The 19807-nt window shown below is 44.2% G+C and overlaps 1 protein-coding gene across 4 annotated transcripts; it reads right to left on the reverse strand.

Annotated features, from left to right (window-relative positions):
* Positions 1 to 7663: 7663 nt before the first annotated feature.
* On the reverse strand, positions 7664 to 12027 carry LOC122884903. Of its 4 annotated transcripts, XM_044215395.1 has the most exons (5): positions 11928 to 12013; positions 11452 to 11564; positions 11283 to 11332; positions 10439 to 11076; positions 7664 to 10210 (listed from the first exon to the last, which is right to left on the reverse strand). In XM_044215395.1, exon 5 carries the CDS (start codon positions 9839 to 9841, stop codon positions 8909 to 8911), a length of 933 nt encoding a protein of 310 aa, XP_044071330.1. In that variant the 5' UTR covers positions 9842 to 10210; positions 10439 to 11076; positions 11283 to 11332; positions 11452 to 11564; positions 11928 to 12013; the 3' UTR covers positions 7664 to 8908. The 4 variants fall into 4 exon arrangements, 3 of the variants coding, with proteins under 3 accessions (XP_044071330.1, XP_044071329.1, XP_044071327.1); XR_006379997.1 differs by having other exon boundaries at positions 11283 to 12027; XM_044215394.1 differs by lacking the exon at positions 7664 to 10210 and having other exon boundaries at positions 10241 to 10578; positions 10662 to 11076; positions 11283 to 12027.
* Between the last annotated feature and the right edge of the window lie 7780 nt (positions 12028 to 19807).

The following is a 19807-nucleotide window of genomic DNA, read 5'->3' on the forward strand; positions in this document are numbered from 1 at the left end:
ACTGCGTTTATAAAATTTTTTTACTCAAATGTTGCTTAACCATGTCATGGGATATGCTACTTCAGTACACCTTAAGAACAAATATTACTGAGACCACTACAGAAAACAGACACAAAACTATGGCAAATTGCATTCAGCTGCAAAAATGTACGGGCATGTTTGCACTGTAATATCATTAGTGTAATATCTTTTGTGAATCTGACTTTCATGGTGCTATCAGCGGTCACAATCCATTCTTTGTGAATGCGCCCCTCAGTGTGTTGATAGTCTCTGCATATTCAACTCTCAATATTACTAACATTAACATTATCTTGCATAGATTTGATGGATAGTTCTGACAGTTTAACTCAACTGACATCTAAACAGCCATGCAAATGAGAGCTTTGTTGCAACAAATTATTTAGGCTAGTTAAAGTCTAGCAGACAGGCTAGTCAGGCCATCGTCTAATGAATGCATTATGCTGCAACAGTGAATCATGCATTGGTATTTATCATAGCTCTTATTTATTAGACAGTACCATTAGTTAATAACTTAATTTAGCTGCCATGGTGTCAGAAGAGGAAAATATGAATGAACTAACCGTTAAAACCTAATAAATACACACACAGCAGAAAAATACAATAATAAATCATATCATGCCTTATACTGTAGCAAATTACACCAGATGAGTGTTAATTTATCAAACCATAAAGTGACTTATGATTATCAATACAGTGATGCAGAAAAGTTGCTTATCAGTGTCAAGTACTCCATCAGTGATGTAAATGAAGAAAGTGTTTGCCATAATTGAATATTGGCACATTGGTTTTCTCAACATATGGCATGACAGACCATAACAACATGAAACCTTTGATTAAAGGTATTAAGTTCTTTTGTAATTAAAGTCTTCATTTGAAGGCTGTAGTGGGTCTCAGCCTAAAGGACATCAGACTATCCCATCATAAATCTACAGGACCATTAGACAGGCATCAGCATAATGGCAGGGAGGTTATAAACTCTCCACCGCTCACAGATGGTTGTGAATTCTGCGAGTCTACCTGTGCTAGTCCATGGAGCCACCGACAGGCCCATTTACAGACCACTTTTCCTATCCTGCCTACTTACTATCATCTCTCTACATCATGTGTTTCCAGAACATTTAATTTTAAAGCAAACAGAAACCATGATTCACTATTGCATGAATCATTTCCAATGATTGATGAACACCTGAACGCAAATACCTGGTGAATACAAGATGGGCTCTGATATTCTGCTTTTTTATAATTATCTGAATCATTATTTATTTATCCAATTGCAGATAAAATAAATGTATTTAAAAATGCGCTACTTTGGCTCTGATGCAGCTGCCTCACTCTGTCTCTATCTTGCTCAATGTCCCACCCACAGCACTGATTGGTTACAAGTCACGAGTAATAGCCTATCAACGCTGAAGGCTACTGTGCCACAGACAGTCTTAAGGCGAGTGTGTGGGACAGACAGCAAATTTAGCTCATTTGACCTAAGAGAGCAGGCTGGTAAGGGTGAAGTAGTTCAGTCACATATGCAGGAGCCTGACTGTGCAATGCTCTGTAAGTAAGAGTGAGAATTTTTAACGGGATCCTAAACGCAACAAAGAGCGAGTGAAGATCTCTGAATATAGGTGTAATGTGAGACCGTCTATTTGACCTAGTGAGTATTCTTGCGGCAGCATTCTAGATTGCCTGCAACCGATCACAAGCAGACATACCAAGTGAGGAGAAAAGTGCATTACAGTAGTCAATGCAAGATGAGATAAAGGTATGTATAAGCATCCAAGTTTCAGACCTCTGGGCTGGGTAGTCGTAGTTGTCGAAATTCCACTTTTACAATAACATGTGTTTTAGATTTCTATTTTATGATGTACTTAATCTGATTACATATAAATAAATCATGGATTTCAAGTTTGTTGATTTATAATCATAAGCCAGTAAACCACAGGGTTCAAGTTGTTCTACCATGGGTCAGATAGGAAGAGAAATGGAGTAGGAGTTATCCTGAAAGAGGAATTTGTGAGGAATGTTCTAGAGGTGATAAGAGTATCAGACAGGTTGATGAGTCTGAAGCTGGAAATTGAAGGGGTGATGTTAAATGTTGTGAGTGGTTATGCTCCACAGGTAGGATGTGAGTTAGAAGAGCATCCCCAGAGGTGAGAGAGTGGTGATTGGTGCACATTTCAATGGGCATGTAGGTGAAGGGAACAGAGGTGATGAGAATGTGATGGGCAGGTTTAGTCTTCAGGACAGGAACGCAGAAGGACAGATGGTGGTAGACTTTGCAAAGAGGATGGAAATGGCTGTAGTGAACACTTTCTTCTAGAAGAGGCAGGAACATAGGGTGACATAAGAGCGGAGGTAAAAGCACTCAGGTGGACTACATCTTGTGTAGACGTAATCTGAAAGAGACCAGTGACTGTAAAGTAGTGGTAGGGGAGAGTGTAGCCAGACAACACAGGATGGTAGTGTATAAAATGACTCTGGTGGTGAGGAAGATGAAGAGGACAAAGGTAGAGGGTAGAAAAAAGAAAGAATGTCGTGTAGTTTTCAGGAAGGAGCTGAGACAGACTCTACGTGGTCAGGAAGTGCTCCCAGATGACTGGACCACTACAGCTAATGTGATCAGGGAGACAGGTAGGAGGGTACTCGGTGTGTCATCTGGAAAGAGGAAAGTGGACAAGGAGACTTGATGGTGGAACGACGAAGTTCAGGAGTGTATACAGAGAAAGAGGTTAGCTAAGAAGAAGTGGGACACTGAGAGGACTGAAGAGAGTAGACAGGAGTACAGGGAGACGCAGCGTAAGGTGAAGGTAGAGGTGGCAAAGGCCAAACAAAGAGCATATGAGGACTTGTATGCTAGGTTGGACACTAAAGAGGGAGAGGTGGATATGTACAGGTTGGCCAGACAAAGAGATAGAGATGGGAAGGATGTGCAGCAAGTTAGGGTAGTTAAAGATAAGGATGGAAATGTATTGACAGGTGCCAGGAGTGTGATGGGAAGATGGAAGGAGTACTTTGAAGAGTTGATGAATGAGGAAAATGAAAGGGAACGAAGAGTAGAAGAGGTGACTGGTGTGGAGCAGGAAGTAGCAAAGATGTGAAGTGAGGAGGACGTTGAAGAGGATGAAGAGTGGAAAGGCAGTTGGTCCTGATGACATACCTGTGGAGGTATGGAGGTGTCTAGGAGAGGTGGCAGTAGAGTTTCTGACTAGTTTGTTTAACAAGATCTTGGAGAGTGAGAGGATGCCCGAGGAATGGAGGAGAAGTGTACTGGTGCCAATTTTTAAGAACAAGGGAGATGTGCAGAGCTGTGGCAACTACAGAGGAATAAAGCTGATGAGCCATACAATGAAGTTGTGGGAAAGAGTAGTGGAAGCTAGGCTAGGGACAGACGTGAGCATTTGTGAGCAGCAATATGGTTTCATGCCTAGAAAGAGTACAACAGATGCAGTATTTGCTTTGAGGATGCTTTGAGGATTGTGTCTTCGTAGATTTAGAGAAAGCGTATGACAGGGTGCCGAGAGAGGAGCTATGGTATTGTGGCAGAGAAGTATGTTAGAGTGGTGCAGGACATGTATGAGAGCTGTAAGACCGTGGTGAGGTGTGCTGGAGGTGTGACAGGAGTTCAAGGTGGAGGTGGGTCTGCTTCAAGGATCGGCTCTGAGCCCATTCTTCTTTGCTCTGGTGATGGACAGGCTGACAGATGAGGTTAGACAGGAATCTCCATGGACTATGATGTTTGTGGATGACATTGTAGTGAGAGCAGGGAGCAGGTGGAGGAAAATCTAGAGAGATTGAGGTCTGCTCTGGAAAACAGAGGAATGAAGCTTAGCCGCAGTAAGACAGAATACATGTGTGTCAATGAGAGGGATCCAGGTGGAACAGTGAGGTTACAGGGAGCAGAGGTGAAGAAGGTGCAGGACTTCGGTTCAGAGCAATGGAGACTGTGGAAAAGAGGTGAAGAGGCGAGTGCAAGCAGGTTGGAACGGGTGGAGAAAAGTGTCAGGTGTGTTGTGTGATAAAAGAGTATCAGCAAGAATGAAAGGAAAGGTGTTCAAGACGATGGTGAGACCAGCGATGTTGTACAGCTTAGAGACAGTAGCACTGAAGAAAAGACAAGAGGCAGAGCTGGAGGTAGCAGAGCTTAAGATGTTGAGGTTCTCTTTGGGAGTGACGAGGATGGACAGGGTCAGGAATGAGTACAGCAGAGGGACAGCTCATGTTAGATGTTTCAGAGATAAAGTCAGAGAGGCCAGATTGAGGTGGTTTGGACATGTTCAGAGGAGAGACTGTGACTATATTGGTAGAAGGATGCTGAGGTTGGAGCTGCCGGGCAGGAGGTCTAGAGGAAGACCAAAGAGGAGATTTATGGATGTAGTGAGAGAGGACATGAAGTTAATTGGTGTGAGTGAAGAAGATGCAGAGGACAGGGTTAGATGGAGGCACATGATTCGCTGTGGCAACCCCTGAAAGGGAACAGCCGAAAGGAAAAGAAGACTGCTTTAATAAATCAAATCAGCTTAAGTGCTTTCTATTAACAATTAGTGTAGCTTTAGTCGGTGTTGCAGTAAATATGGAACCAATCAAACTGCATCTTATATGTCACTCCAGAAGTGACTGAAGCTGCCTGGCTAATTTAAGAAAATGTTCATATCAGCAGGCTGCTATATACAATAAACTTACCTGTGCAGTGAACATTTCTCTAATCATTAGTGTACAGTGGAAGAGTCATGTTATGCCTTAACACAGGATTTCCAGGTTGTTGTGTAAGACTGACCCAGGATACTCTTTTATTCCTCTATCAGCATCCTCACTGAGGACCACCCCACCCAGATGGGACATTGTTCCTGGGTAGAGGGTTTCCATGGTGACCAGCCTCAACTTCTGATGTGTCAAGCTTACATTGCACACACAAATGCAGGCGTAGACACACACACACACACATATATAGGTGTGACGATGTATAGTACAATGAGAGCAATGAAAAACAGCATTGATACCCCCCACCAATATGATGTTACGAAATTTCTTCAGTATGCTGCTAACAATTACCACTCCATTAGAACGGATAGATAGTGTAGAGAACAACTTTGCAGCAACCCAGACACACACACACAGCTAGCACTGCTAGCTTCCATCCATCACTATTACTACTACTGCTAACACACACACACACACACACACACACACACACACACCAATGTAGGAGGTGGGTGTTTGGATTTATTTGTAGATGATTTTATAGGAGGATTATTTGATGATATATAAGAGTGAAAGAGTGAAATGTGGAATTAAATTCAATAAAATGAATACATTAACATCACAATAATTATTATTGACAAAGTGAAAAATGTTTTATCAAAAATGTCAAGTGTACCACCACTCTATGTCTCATAAGCTTAAGGAGACAGAATCCCTCTCTTCTCCATCTTCCTTGATTTCAAACAGAATTTCTTCCTTTTCATTGGCAGAGGGATTATGTCATCGATTGAGACACGAGAGGAGAGAGGGGTTTGCAGACACAGGCGTGCATTTATTCTTAATTCTCATGCTGCCATCATGTGATATTAGGTGGGTACTACAGGCTAAAAGTTTCTTACAACATAATGTTAAGCTAAAGAAATTTCTTGAAGGATGCTCACTCTTCTCGCTAGTGTGTCCACCAATACTTTTTCTCATCAATGTTGTCATTCATTAGAGAGAATTCTGCTGCCTATCTTATATTCTCCAACAATAGAAGGACATGATATTAAGTTGAGACTCTCGTTTAAGTCCTATTACCATACACATATGAACATCCAGACAAACACTTTACATACAGCATAATTCCATAAATGCAATTAGCATAGAGTTATTGTACCTTCCTCCATAGAGAAACTGAAAGGAAGAAACCCCAGGTAAAGTATCAGAGGAGGGATCCCTCTTCCCAGACAGACAGACATGAAATAGATGTTGTGTGTACAAAGAAGACAACAATATATACAATCCACAATATAGAAAATCAGGATGACAATATTATAGATTGCAAACATGTATGAAGAATAGATTGGGAGGACGTCAAGGCAGATAGGACCTGAGCCACAAGCCTCCACCTTGGAGACCTGGGTAGAGGACAGACAACTCAGACAAAAGGCCAAACTCGGGCACGCCATTCACACAGAGGGAGAAGAGACAAGGAATTCATTCACACAGGAAAACAGAGACTAGAGGTAAAGTTGAGTCTCCTGGAGGACAAATATCCAGATCCAAAGACCCAAGAAACTGTGGTCAGTGATCTTGAGCATAGATTTGACAGTAGGAAATGTGATGTCTATGTTAGTTGATGATGTATATGATGGACTAATGTACTAGAAATTGATTAAGGCTAGTGGACCTTTGTCGTCATGGTTAAAATAATAAACACTGGGTTAAGGCTTGGGGGACGATCGTGTTCATTGTTAAATGAAACCAATATTGACTGTTAGTAGGAAACAGAAAAAAAGACACATGACCCGCAAGTGAAAGTAAATATACTTTTCCAGGCGTCTGCTAAAGGCTAAAGCTAGCTGATGCAAATCGGTGCTACGAACTACACAGACCCTGGAAGAGAGCGACTCTCGTTTACAAGAGGCTTTTATTTCCCTGTTGATGGATGGTTTGTTTAAATATCACAACACAAATGTCCATTATAAAATTTATGGGAACCTGTGGTTATCTGCCTTGTTCTCCTGTGGGGTGTTTTGACAGCAAGTCGTAATAGTTCAATGCGACAAAGTCTAAGGAATGGTTGTGGATCTACAGAGGGCCAAGGCACCAGTGACCCCGGTTTCCATCCAGGGGGTCAGTGTGGACTTTGTGGAGGATTACAAATACCTGGGAGTACACTTGGACAATAAACTGGACTGGACCAAGAACACTCAAGCTGTTTACAGGAAGGGCCAGAGCCGCCTCTATTTCCTGAGGAGGCTGATGTCCTTCAACATCTGCCGGATAATGCTGAAGATGTTTTATGAGTCTGTGGTGGCCAGTGCTATCCTGTATGCTGTTGCATGCTGGGGCAGCAGGTTAAGGGTAGCGGACGCCAACAGACTCAACAAACTGATCCGTAAGGTCAGTGACATTGTGGGGGTGGAGCTGGACTCTCTGGCGGTGGTGTCAGAGAGGAGGATGCTGGCCAAACTACATGCCATCTTGGACAGTGTCTCCCACCCACTCCATGACGTCCTGGTCAAGCAAAGGAGCACCTTCAGCAGAAGACTCATCCCACTGTAGTGGCAATTTCTTGGAATAAAGAAACACTCAAGGTAATCACTTGTCTTTCTGTAGGCTTACTTCAAGCGTCTGCAGACGGACTCACAGCAGCAAAAACATACATCAGTATAATCTGCTCTGAATGAGTACAGAGGAAAAAGAGCATCAGTTATTTATCCAGTCTTCAGGGTCAGGCTCCTCAACCCGGGGAGAAGAGTGTCCCTGAAGTCTGGACATAACAGTCGCTAGGATGTTTTGTATTTCTATGTCATCATTATCAGTGTACTGTTCTCATCTCGCACACCAAACAATCACACAAATGAAGTATTGACGCCAAACAATTATAATAACATCTGTATGTTATTATATCAGAGAGTCCGTTTGTTCTTGCCATTACAATTCCTCCCTTTTTAGCATAAAATCATCTTAAAATAAATGCTAATCAAAATAATTAAGAACAAACGTTAAGTAGGAAAGGAAAAATCAAACAACCAGACAAGTGGGGAAAACCTCAAGTGTCAGAGGAAGAAAAACCCCACACATACTTATCATTAGCTTATCAAGCAAACTTTAATTCAATAGCCTGTCACTAGCAATCATTATCATTATAACTGGACACAAATAGAAATGAACTAAAAAAATGTAATGAGACTAAACCAGAAAAATAAGTTATAACCAATAAGCATGCGTGAATCAGCAAAACAACAGAACTATTATTATTATTATAACTGTAACCATTAAGTAAATAGCTCGAGCAGTAATATATGAGCATACATGAGCATTTTATTCTAAATTCGCATTATACTTCAAAATCCAGTGTGGTTACATGCAATTTTATTCTCCTCAAATCATCTCATTATCAAACAGTGGAATCCATTCAACAGAGCTGGATGTTTCTATTGGCATATTCATATACTGACCCATAGATGATTTAATTGCTGTAGCAATCATTGATCATCTGTTTGCATGCTGAAGTCCCCAGGACGTGATCTCTAGATGTGTAGCACTGTCTGGTGAATCCAACCATACCGGTTATTTGGCTCATGTTCCAAAACCTCGCTGTGGAGCCGTCGTAGTTGGCTTGAGTGCAGCTCCCATCTCTCTCACTGTTCTGTCCTGCAAAGTAACCCCCCGGGTGAATGCCACCATGACTCCTAGGGTCTCAGAGACATTTAATGGCATGGGTTTCACTGGGATGGAATCCCCCATCCCATGGGGAAGCTGCACACAGGCATAGCAGCTCTGGTTAGTCACTTTTCTGGCAGTAGTCAGTATAGTTGCATACCATACGTTGTCTTCCAGCTGAGCTGGGATGTTGGGGAAGATGGATGGCACCTCCCTTTTGACCCCTCCTTCTTCTAGGGTTAGTTGTGATTTGAATGTTTCCATTAGTGATGACAGGACAATGATGACAGCAAGCAGCACCCCGTCTCCATGGCCTCTCAGTCCGTCACCCCTCCATCGCCATCTTTCTCTGGTCTCAAGTGTCATCTTATCAGTTGTGTCACCTCTGCCTACACCCTAATCAGTGTGCCCGTGATGTTGGTTCGGGAGGGTAGCGATTCTAAGGGGTCCCAGTGGAATTTCTGTGCTCAGAGAAACTCCCCCACGGGACCGCCACTCCCCTCCAATACCCCCTGAATGCACAAGGGGAGGAAGGTTCGGTTCACTCACTGATCTCGATCTCACTTGTCTGGTGTTTGGCTGCTGGCCCTGGCTCGGGTACTCGTTTGCAGTGGGTGGCGTGGATCCACATAGCTCTCTCTGCCACCTTTACAGTTGTTTCAGTGGTGAGCAAGATCTGGTAGGGACCATTCCACCTGCAAGCCCGCCAGTTCTTCTGTCTGAAATCCTTCACCACGATCCAATCACCAGGCTCCAAGTCATGCAGTTTCCTCTCTGCAGCCTTTGGAATGGCTTCCTTCACCTGTTTGTGAATATCAGAAAGCACAGAGGACAAGTTTGTGCAATAGCGTAGCATCTCATCCTCACATTGGCTGGTGTCAGGAAGTCGTCTTTTCACTGGCCCAATACCAGTGTTAAATGGCCTGCCAAATAGGATTTCAAAAGGGCTGAGACCCCCCCTGCTTCTTATCCTGGACCTCATGTACATCAGAACAGTGGGCAGTGATTTTGTCCAGGGCAGCCCTGTCTCATCACAACACTTAGCAAGCTTGTTTTTCAGAGAACTGTTCTCCCTCTCCACGGCTCCTGCGCTGGTTGGGTGATAAGCACAATGCTGTTTTAAATCAATACCAAGATACTCTCCTACACTCTTCAATGCTGCGCTCATGAAAGGTGTACCATTATCACTAGAGATCTTATCTGGAATATCCCAGCATCGGACGATATCTCGTATAAGACTCCTTGCTACTGCTGGTGAATCTTGTTTGGCCTCTACCCTTTTAGAGAACATTGACCACATTTGGTCAACAATGACCAAACAATATTTCTTTCCCTCACTGGGTGTCAGCTCAATGAAATCCATCTGCATTTTTGGCAAAATTAAATTTTTGAGAGAAGTTATTAAATCCCTTTGCGAACCAGCATCTGTTCCGCTCCAGCACCATGCTCCTCTTTGACCCATGGTCTCGCCCATGGGTCAACACAACATAATAATGGAACAGATACTTCGGTAAGCATGGTCTGTCACTTGATCCATACCACACTTTCTCTGTGATAGTGCAGCCTGCCTTTCGCCACACTGCTTTTTCCTCTGCCGTTGCTCTTGTCTGCAGTCCCTGCAGATCAGCTGTAGGTGTCAGAGGTTCATTAGTTAATGCAACACAATGAGTGATCGGTGTTTGTTTGGCAGCAGCTTTTGCTGCCTTATCCGCTCTGGCATTCCCCGGTGAGATAGAATCAAGGTTGTTAGTGTGTGCTTCACATTTATGAATGGCAATCTTCTTAGGCAACAGCACAGCATCCAAGAGTTCAGCAACCAGTGTGTGATGTGCAATGGGTTTGCCTGTGGATGTAAGGAAGTTTCTGTTTGCCCAGAGTTTTCCAAAGTCATGCGCCACTCCCCATGCATATCTGCTATCTGTGAAAATGTTCACAGTTTGGTCATTAGCACATTTACATGCTTCCGTTAATGCAACTAACTCTGCTGCCTGTGCTGAGTAATTTGATGGGAGTGGTTTAGCCAGAATTGTTTCATACAATGTTGTTACTGCAAACCCTGCAAGATTTTTACCAGTTGCTGGATGTCGTGATGCTGAACCGTCAACAAACAGCTCCAGCTCTGGATTGATCAATGGTGTTTCCTGCAGATCTGATCTGGGGAGCAAGTCTCTGTTATCACTGCCACACAATCGTGAGGTTCACTGTCTGCCGCTGTAGGGAGGAGAGTTGCTGGGTTAAGCACTGTACATCTCTTAACAGTGATATTAGGTGTTTCAAGCAATATAGTGTTGTACCTTAACCACCTGGCTGTTGAGAGATGTGATGTTTTCTGTTCAAGCAATATCATTGAGACAGCATGTGGAACCAACAGTGTCAGATCAGCATAACCCACAATGTCACGTGAGGCTATAACAGCTTTCTCTGCAGCCGCCACAGCCTTCAGACAATTTGGCAGCCCAGCTGCTACAGGGTCAAGCTTGTTGGAAAAATAGCCGACTGGTCTCAGCCTCCCCCCATGTTCTTGTAGTAGTACAGAAGTCATGAACCCACCCCTCTCGTCAACAGTCTGCGTGAAAGGTCTGTTACTGTCAGGGAGACCAAGCGTTGGGGGTGTCTGGAGGGCCAGCTTTAAGTCCACAAAAGCCTTCTCCGCTTCTGGTGTCCAGTGGACTTTGTCTTTTGCTGCAAGACCTTTCCCATGTACAATATCTGCAAGGTGATTGAGCAGAGCTAGTGTGTCTTTTACACAAGCTTCTCTTGTTTCTGAGCAGATCATAAGGTCATCTACATATTGTAGGAGCGCACTTCCTTCTGTCAATTTTAACATTTCCAAATTGGGTTTTTTAATGCATCGTTAAAGATTCCAGGACTCTCCGAATACCCTTGGACGGGTCTGGTGAATATAAAACTCTTACCTTCAAAAGAGAACGCAAACCAATACTGGCTGTCAGGATCCACTGCGATGCTGAAAAAAGCATTAGCCAGATTAACAACTGAAAACCACTTACTCCCAGGTGGCACCTGTGAGAGTATTGTGTGTGGGTTGGGAACAGTGGGTGCTCTTGCATGTACTGCTGAATTTACCGCCTGCAAGTCCTGCACGAATCTACAATGTTGTGGCTCTCCGGCGCCCCGGAGTTTTCGTACGGGGAAAATAGGTGTCCAGACTAGAGATTTTGCGCATGGAATAATCACTCCTGCTTTTAAAAGAGAATCAAACACCAGTTTAATACCGTCAACAGCTTCCTTCTTCAAAGGATATTGGTTCTGACACGGCCTGTATGACGATTTTGGTGTGATTACTACAGGCTCAGCATCTTTGATTAATCCTACATCATACTTATGTTGTGCCCACAAGCAGGATGATACCTGATTTAACTCAGGAATTTCTGAGATGTCTTTCACAAAAATGTTTTTGTCATGACTTATTTCATCATCTGATGTTACCAAACTGGCCATTAAAAACTCTGAACCTGGAATGAGCTCAATGCCTCTTACCCCTGTTGCTATAGCTGAAAATCTTTTCTGGAATACCTGAAGTTGGTTGTGAAAATCCACACCTGAGTCTGATGCCTTTACCCAACCAGCAGCTTCCTCACAATGTCTGGTCCAAGGGCCCAAGCATTCCCATGTCTCCTGCTTTGCTTTGACCAGGGGGACATGAGGATATGTGTTAGGGACCTGAAACAAAGCTTTACAAAGTGGATCATTGAAAGCTACTGAGACAGTGCATCTTTTATCATTCCAGTACAACCAGGTCAGCTTTAGTGTGTTTTTCTCTTTGTCTTGCCTGAACCATGCTTCCTCAAAATGTTTATCAACCCCAAGATGTACATGTGATGTGCAGTGTAACTCTTGTGGCGACTTGATGTCTATTCGTGTATAGTTGTCTGGAAACAGAGCTTTGACCTCAGTAATCAGAGTGTTATTTACAAAGCCAGCAGCTGTGTGAGGCAGTTTCCATTGATAAGAGCTCCCTGCTACTGTGTTTCACATATTGTGATTTAGTGTCAGAAATTCTGGCTACAATGATGCCTTCGGGAGTGGCAATCAGAATAATTCCTAAACTTATCATCATATCTCTTCCGATAATGTTGATCAGGCATCGTTTAGATAACAAGAATGAATGTTCAAAGTGTTTCTCAATTTCTTCACTGCATGGCAATAGTGTGGTACACCTTTACACCAGGGGTGTTCCTGAAACTCCTACTGTCCTCACAAATCTACCACTCATCTTTGGAAGGACTGCAAATTCTGACTCTCTGATGACATAATCAGTCGCACCAGAATCCACAAGAAAAACAATATCTTTTCCAACAACATTGATTGTGTGTTCAGGCATGCGTTTGTATGCATCATGTGTATATTCAGTGAATATCTCTGCTGGGGCTTTGTCATCAGTGGCTTGTGTGTGCTCAAAGTAAGAGATAGCCTCACTTATCAATGTCTGTGTGTGTGTCGGTGCCTCATGCAGGCAGTTGTCTGTGTCTTGTGTGTTCACATGCTCTTTTGTGTCAGTGTGGGTGCTCTTACGTAACTGATGTGAAGAATGCTCTGTCGTCTCCAGTTCAGCGTTCAAGCCAGCTCCTTCCCGACCTGGCGTTGACGCCCCATCTAGTCAGTCAGCCTGCTCGTGATTCTTGGGGCAATATTTTGCCCAATGTCCCATTTTGCCACATTTGAAACAAGCGTCACTCCTTCCTCGTCCTCTTCCTCTTCTTCCACGTCCCGGTCAGCCTTGGTCTCAGCCTCTGCTCTGATTCTCATACGCCCTCAGCTGCGCCATCTGTAATCTGTCCGTCAGCTGCGTACTTTTCTTCCTTTGCTCATCTTTGAGGAATTTTTCTGCATGGATAGCGTGTCTCTCTATGGTCTCCAGGTTACCATACTCCCAGGTCAGCATATGTCCATGGTATGAAAATCAGTTGTGAGGTCCCATCTCCTGCTGCCACCTCCATCATCGGTGCAATCACTTTTAAGGAAGTGCCAGAGTTTGATCTGGGTCGGAATTCTTTGTTGCTTCGAGTGCGATGAGGGCTGGAAGGGCGATTGGGGGTGTTTGGGCCACCCCAATGTGATTTGTAGGCCTCTTTGGGTGTTGGAGGTGCGGGAATAAATGATCCTTGTCCTCCTGTTGCCTCGTCCGGGTATATTAAGGCCGCAGTTGGTGGCTGTGCCTCTGCTGTAGCTGCTGCTGCTTGTTGTTGAGGCTGACTTCCTTTGATGGGGGCCGAGTCCAGGTCCAGATCCAGCTTGGCACACTGTAGGACATACTGAGACACAGAGGTGTTTGGTGAATCTGTCCCTGCCTTATTTTTTTTTTTTATCCCTGATATGCGCTTCATGTTGCCAACAAGCATAAGCCTTCCAATCTGCTTTAAATTGCTTATTATTTGGATTCCCCAACTAAAATAACTTTACTAACTAACTATTTTGGCTGGATTCTTAGGAGCGCTTCTGCCACTGTTAAAAGGAGAGAAAAAAAGGACCTTGAAGCTGACTGCTAAGGGAAAGACAGATAGTTAACAGACTCACTTGAGAACCAAAAAAAAAAACAAAAAACCCTTCAATGTCTCTAAGAGCGGCCTGTTTTATTGCCTTCCCAGATCATCCGTTTGGCATTCACACCATTTACTTACAGTTTTTTAATTATTTATTTTATACTATTTTATTTTTTGTTTTGTTTGTTTGTTTTGTTTTTTTATCTATTTATTTTTCCTTTCACACATTCACTCCTCCTCTATTTTAAAGATGAGTTCCAAACTACAAATATTTAAATAACCCAAGAGGGAACCCAATGAGTGTGTAGAAAAGAATTGCAGAAAAGAACCGGTCTGTAAGAAATACCCTGTCTGACAGTGAAAATTTTGGCCAAATACTCCAATGATTCACACAGCGGTCCCAGACCTGCCCTGCTGACACGTCTGTCATGCACACCCCTCACGGTAGCGAGAATCGGTATACCCCGGGCCCCCTTGAATAAACTAACCAGAAAGAGAGTGCTGCCACAGCCACTAGTTTTACTGGGTCACAGCGGTGAGCGAGCCTCAGACACTCAGGGCAGCAGGCCCCCTCGTCTCCACCCTTCTTTGCCGGGGAGGTTGAGGTACAGAGTCCCAGACTCTAGCCGTGCACGGTCTTAACCTGCCGCTCCGAGCGGCCAAGTCCTCTCACACAAGTGAAAATGCTGACAATGCCAAATTGTAGTGGCAATTTCTTCGGAATAAAGAAACACTCAAGGTAATCACTTGTCTTTCTGTAGGTTTACTTCAAGCGTCTGCAGATGGACTCACAGCAGCAAAAACATACATCAGTATAATCTGCTCTGAATGAGTACAGAGGAAAAAGAGCATCAGTTATTTTTCCAGTCTTCAGGGTCAGGCTCCTCAACCCGGGGAGAAGAGTGTCCCTGAAGTCTGGACATAACAGTTGCTATGATTTTTTGTATTACTATGTCATCATTATCAGTGTACTGTGTACTCATCTCGCACACCAAACAATCATACACAAATGAAGTATTGACGCCAAACAATTATAATAACATCTGTATGTTATTATATCAGAGAGTCCGTTTGTTCTTGCCATTACACCACCAAAAAGCACCACAGAGCGCCACAGGAAGTCATTCCTGCCTGTGGCCATCAAACTCTTTAACTCCTCCCTCTAAGTGTAAGTCACTAAACTGGACATTGATCATTACATCTCTGCCATTCTTGAATAATTGTGCAATATTCTGTGTATCACTCCCATGCAATATTTAGTTTTCCTATGTTAGTTTTTCCTATTTATTGACATTGATATTATATACCTCCATTACTGCTGTGCAATATCTTAATCTCAATAAGCTACACTTAACTCGACAGTACATGCACCACTACTTATTACTTATATTATTACATTGTATTACTGTACTGTATTATCATCAACTGGTAAACCCACTTGGAACTTCACACTTATTTTATCTTATACTTATACCCACCTGGCACTTAATTTATTTTCTGACCTGTTTTTATAGTGTATTGTATTATATTTTTTGCTAGTACTTTCTCCTGTGTGCACTGACGTAAAGGCGAGCTGCTGTAACAAAGAGTTTCCCTTCGGGGATCAATAAAGTATTTCTGATTCTGATTCTGATAGTCCCTCCCGCACCACAGCAGCAGAGAGAAGCCCCACAAACAGGTTTAACTGCAAGCTAGCGCCTGTGGGGGTTGCTAGCTAGCCAGCCGGCCAGGCACGCTCACAAACCCAACTGAGCTGGCTGGAGCGGAGTACCAGGGAGTGAGGGCAGAGAGCCAGAGAAAAATTAAAAAAGGAATTTGCAAAAACCAAAATTGGACCGTTATTTGAATTTGGTTTTGTTGTTGTTTGTTTTTCTATTCAGACAACAAAAACGGAAAAATAGCTTTGTTTTTACGTTTTTATGTTTTTGGTATAAAAAGACGCCTGGGTTGCGTTCAGCCCCGACAAAACATAGCAAAACGATTATTTAAATGGAAATGGTGGTGCCAATAACACCCTGTTGTGGAAGCAAGCGCAATGCCTTTTTAATACAGCACGGTTTTCTAGTAGTTTCACAGTCCAATCAGATCGTGGCTCATTTGTAAACAGTCTCTCAGAGCCAATTGAGGACTCTGCTATTTCACCTATCCCAGGTTGGTCTCGCCTATATTTAACCCTATAAGTTAACCCTTTGCTGGTTGTATTTGAGACAGAAGAACAGGAGAAGAAGAACTGACGAAAAGGTTTAAAAACATAACCAGACTGTGTTTACTGCCTCAAGTGAATTAACTTATCCCCAGCCAGATCCATATTTAGAGGTAGCTAGCTAGCTAGTTATGCTTAAAAACATACTAGCTGGCATTCTCCATCAGCACACATCATAATATATAACTACCCTTCCCAAGTTGATTCTCTGTTTTAAAAAACTAATAAATAACATCAACACTTAATCATGTTATGTAGGAAAGTAGCAGATGTGTATGCATGGAAATACAGTTTTTCCTCGATTGCTAAGACACATTTCTTGAAAGCTGCTCTCCTTTTCTCTAAACTGTGAACACAAAACACAATTTTCAAGCTACATTCACAAAACCTCAGACTCTTCTTGCAAAACCAAACTTTCACCTCAAAACAGTTCAATCTGTGCAGTCACAGTCAATAAACACTACGTAGAAAAATAGAAAACACAATGCTCAGGACATGAAGCTGGAGAAATAAATGTTGTTCACTGTAGGCTAAATGCATGTTGCCATGTGTGCGGCATTGAGTCATATGCTTTCTTGTAATCAATCCAGGCAGTGCACAGGTTGGTGTGTCGGGCTCTGCAGTCTTGGGTGACTGTTCTGTCAACCAGGAGTTGGTGTTTGGCTCCTCTGGTTCCTCTGCCAATACCCTTCTGTGCTTTGCTCATGTATTGATCCATGCGTCCACTTATCTTAGCCGCGATGATGCCTGACATGAGCTTCCATGTTGTGGAGAGACAGGTTATTGGCCGATAGTTGGATGGGACTGTACCCTTTGCGGGATCCTTCAGGATCAGGATTGTGCGCCCTTCGGTAAGCCATTCAGGGTGCGTCCCATCTCTTAGCAGCTGGTTCATTTGTGCTGCTAGGCGCTCATGGAGTGCCAGTAGGTGTGGATCCTGTCAGGGCCCGGTGCTGTCCAGTTCTTCATACCTGAGACTCTTTCTTGGATGTCTGCCGCTGTGATGTGTGGATTCTGTTCAGGAAGGTTGGTGTGGTCCTTTCTCAGGGCGGCCAGCCACTGTGCATCGCTGTTGTGTGATGCCTCCCTTTCCCATATACTTTTCCAGTACTGTTCCGTTTCCAGCCTTGGTGGGTCTGCTCTGCTGTTATTACCCTGCCATTGAGCGTACACTTTCGCAGGTTGAGTTGCGAACAGCTGGTTGTACTTCTTGGGTACTTGCTTTCTCATTGCACCTCTCTCAGCCTCTGTCAGTTGGCTCACTTCTCTCCGGGCCTCCTTGATTTTTGCCTCCAACCTTCGTTTCCATGGTGGGTATTGGCTCTTGTAGCCAAGCATCTCTAGGATCACTGCTGCTGAGGCGTATATCAGCTCATTGGTTTCAGTGATGGTTGTGGTAGGGATCGCTCTCAATGCTGCATTCACATCTATGGTACTTCACTTAGCCGTTGTAGTTGGCATCGGGGTTGCCTTGTATTCATCCTCGCCATGATCTTATCTTTCAGGTCAGTCGCTGCCTCGTTCAGCGTGATTTCTCTTGGGGCTTCGTACCCAATCTCTGGTTGGGGAGCTGCTGGTTGCTCCCCTCTGACCTGTAGTCCTGGCTCCCCCTTGCCGTAGCATTTGTGTTGTACCTCGTCAATCTCAAGTTGTGATAGCAGTTGCCGCTTGTGGATGTTGGAACACTGAGCTACTAGTTGCTTCGCCGTAAGCCTTGATTGTGGGTTTCGAAGTAACCATTCATCCCACATCTTGTGCATGTAACCCCTCTGACTAGGGTTACTGGAGTAGTAGCATTCCAACAGAGCCTTATTATCGCATCTCGCCCATCTCCGTCTTGTTCCAGTAGCCCATTTGTCGTCTCGATGCCCTGGTTCCCCAACACCTGGCCGGGCGACGTCTGAGCCGGCATGTCATGTATTTCATCGTCACTCATCATCTTTGACAACTTCTGACAAGTTCTGTAGGGCATGGAAGGTGTTGTTGAGGAGAGTATGTAGTGTAAGTTCACAGTGACTACATTACCCTGGAAGGTTTAGCCAAAGTCTGTAGTTGTTTATTGTTGGAGGAGGAGTCTCTGTTGGATTTCTGGCATTTCCTGGTCGAGTTCACCCATGTGTTTTTGAAGCATGTTTAGGCTAACTGAGTTGGCTGAGGGGCTGATAGAAAACAATGATCCAATTGGTCATGGAGGTCCTCTTCAGTGGCCAAGAACTGCTGTAGTTATTCAAGGATGTTGACTGTTATTTGTTTTGCTCACTCCATCGTGTCATGGGTCTAAGTGGATATACGTTTGTGGTACACGTTCCAGGGATCTAGGCGTACATAGACTCTTTGGGTGTAGAGTCCGCAACAGGTGATTAAGAGCCCAGGTATTCCTTGTAGGACGATACTGCTCAGTGGGCCAGATTCGACCACATCAATGGTCAGGGTGACTCTTAGGCTGAGGAGAATGCCGAGGAGCCAACCAGAAGCCATCGTGTGGTTTTGGGCGTATTTGACCTCAATGTCATAGTCTTGTAGTGCCATCATCCAGGAGGCAGATGAAATAACACACAGGCTGTTGGACACCCGTCCTTCCCTCAGCCGTTGACGACCAGCTTGTCTGTGCCATGCTTTTGTGCCAAGGCAGCACTGAGGCAGTGGAGAGAGAAGCTTGCCTCAAGGTGGAACTCCTTGTCCTTGTAGAGGTAAGCCAGGCAGAGGGCAGAGCAGTTTTTCCTTCATTCTGCTCTTGCGGTTCTTCCCACACAAAGGGCATATCCGTACAGAGGAGTTTGGTGAGTTGTTTGGTAATCTCCGCATAGTTTTCAATGAACTGGAGTAGTTACACACACCCAGGAAGCTTTGGAGTCCTGAGACATCAGACAACACCTCCCAGTAGAGCCATAAAATAGCTGCATGCTCCAACTCACCCCATCAGCATGTCCTAATTCCTAACAATACCCCCTCTCCACATAGTAATCCAACTTTGGTTTGCTTCAGGATGAAGCTCCCTTGGATCCTTGACATTCTCCTCAGCCTAAGAGTCACCCTGACCATTGATGTGGTCGATCAAAGTCGTAGAACGAACTGTCGATCAGTACCCCAATGGTTGTCGAGCTGATACCTGGACTGGGGCATACGTCGGTTTCTGCACGAGTAAGTATGTTGAATGATGGTCCAACTCAAGCTGGTGCCTGCCGCAGACTGTCAGGTTGAATTCCCAAAAGCGGGGCAGGGGTTTGAAGAATGCTTGTGAGTCAAGCATCTTCTGTCCCTTAAGGATTACGAGGTGATGGGGGCACATGCGTCTGAGCGGGTATAGTCATATTGGCCGCAGTAGCAACCAGACATGCCTGGGGAATGGTTTGCCCAGATTTCATATGTCCTGGTTCAGTATTCAGAAGAGAGACTTCGGCTCTTGCTTGGGCCCACAGAACTTGGTTGAACGTTTCCAGCTGAGCACTAAGCCTAACAAGAAGGTCCATCCCTAAGAAGAATGTGGGTCGGAGCTGAGGGACTGCGCTGACAAAGTGTGTGACCTGTTTCCTCCTGATCTGTACTGAGAAGGCACACACTCCAACTGCCTTAAGGAGGGTCTGTGGTGACCCGCAGAAGCGGTAGGAAGTGTGTGTTGGCAGATCGTGTCATACCATTCTTGGTTGACTGCTGACTTTCGGACCAGATAGGCAAGAGTGCATCTGAAGTGCATCCTTAGGCAAGACCCTTCACGCTGCTGCCTACCTCATGATGA

The sequence above is a fragment of the Siniperca chuatsi genome, linkage group LG11 (genome assembly GCF_020085105.1).
Source record: "Siniperca chuatsi isolate FFG_IHB_CAS linkage group LG11, ASM2008510v1, whole genome shotgun sequence".
Lineage (NCBI taxonomy): Eukaryota > Metazoa > Chordata > Actinopteri > Centrarchiformes > Sinipercidae > Siniperca > Siniperca chuatsi.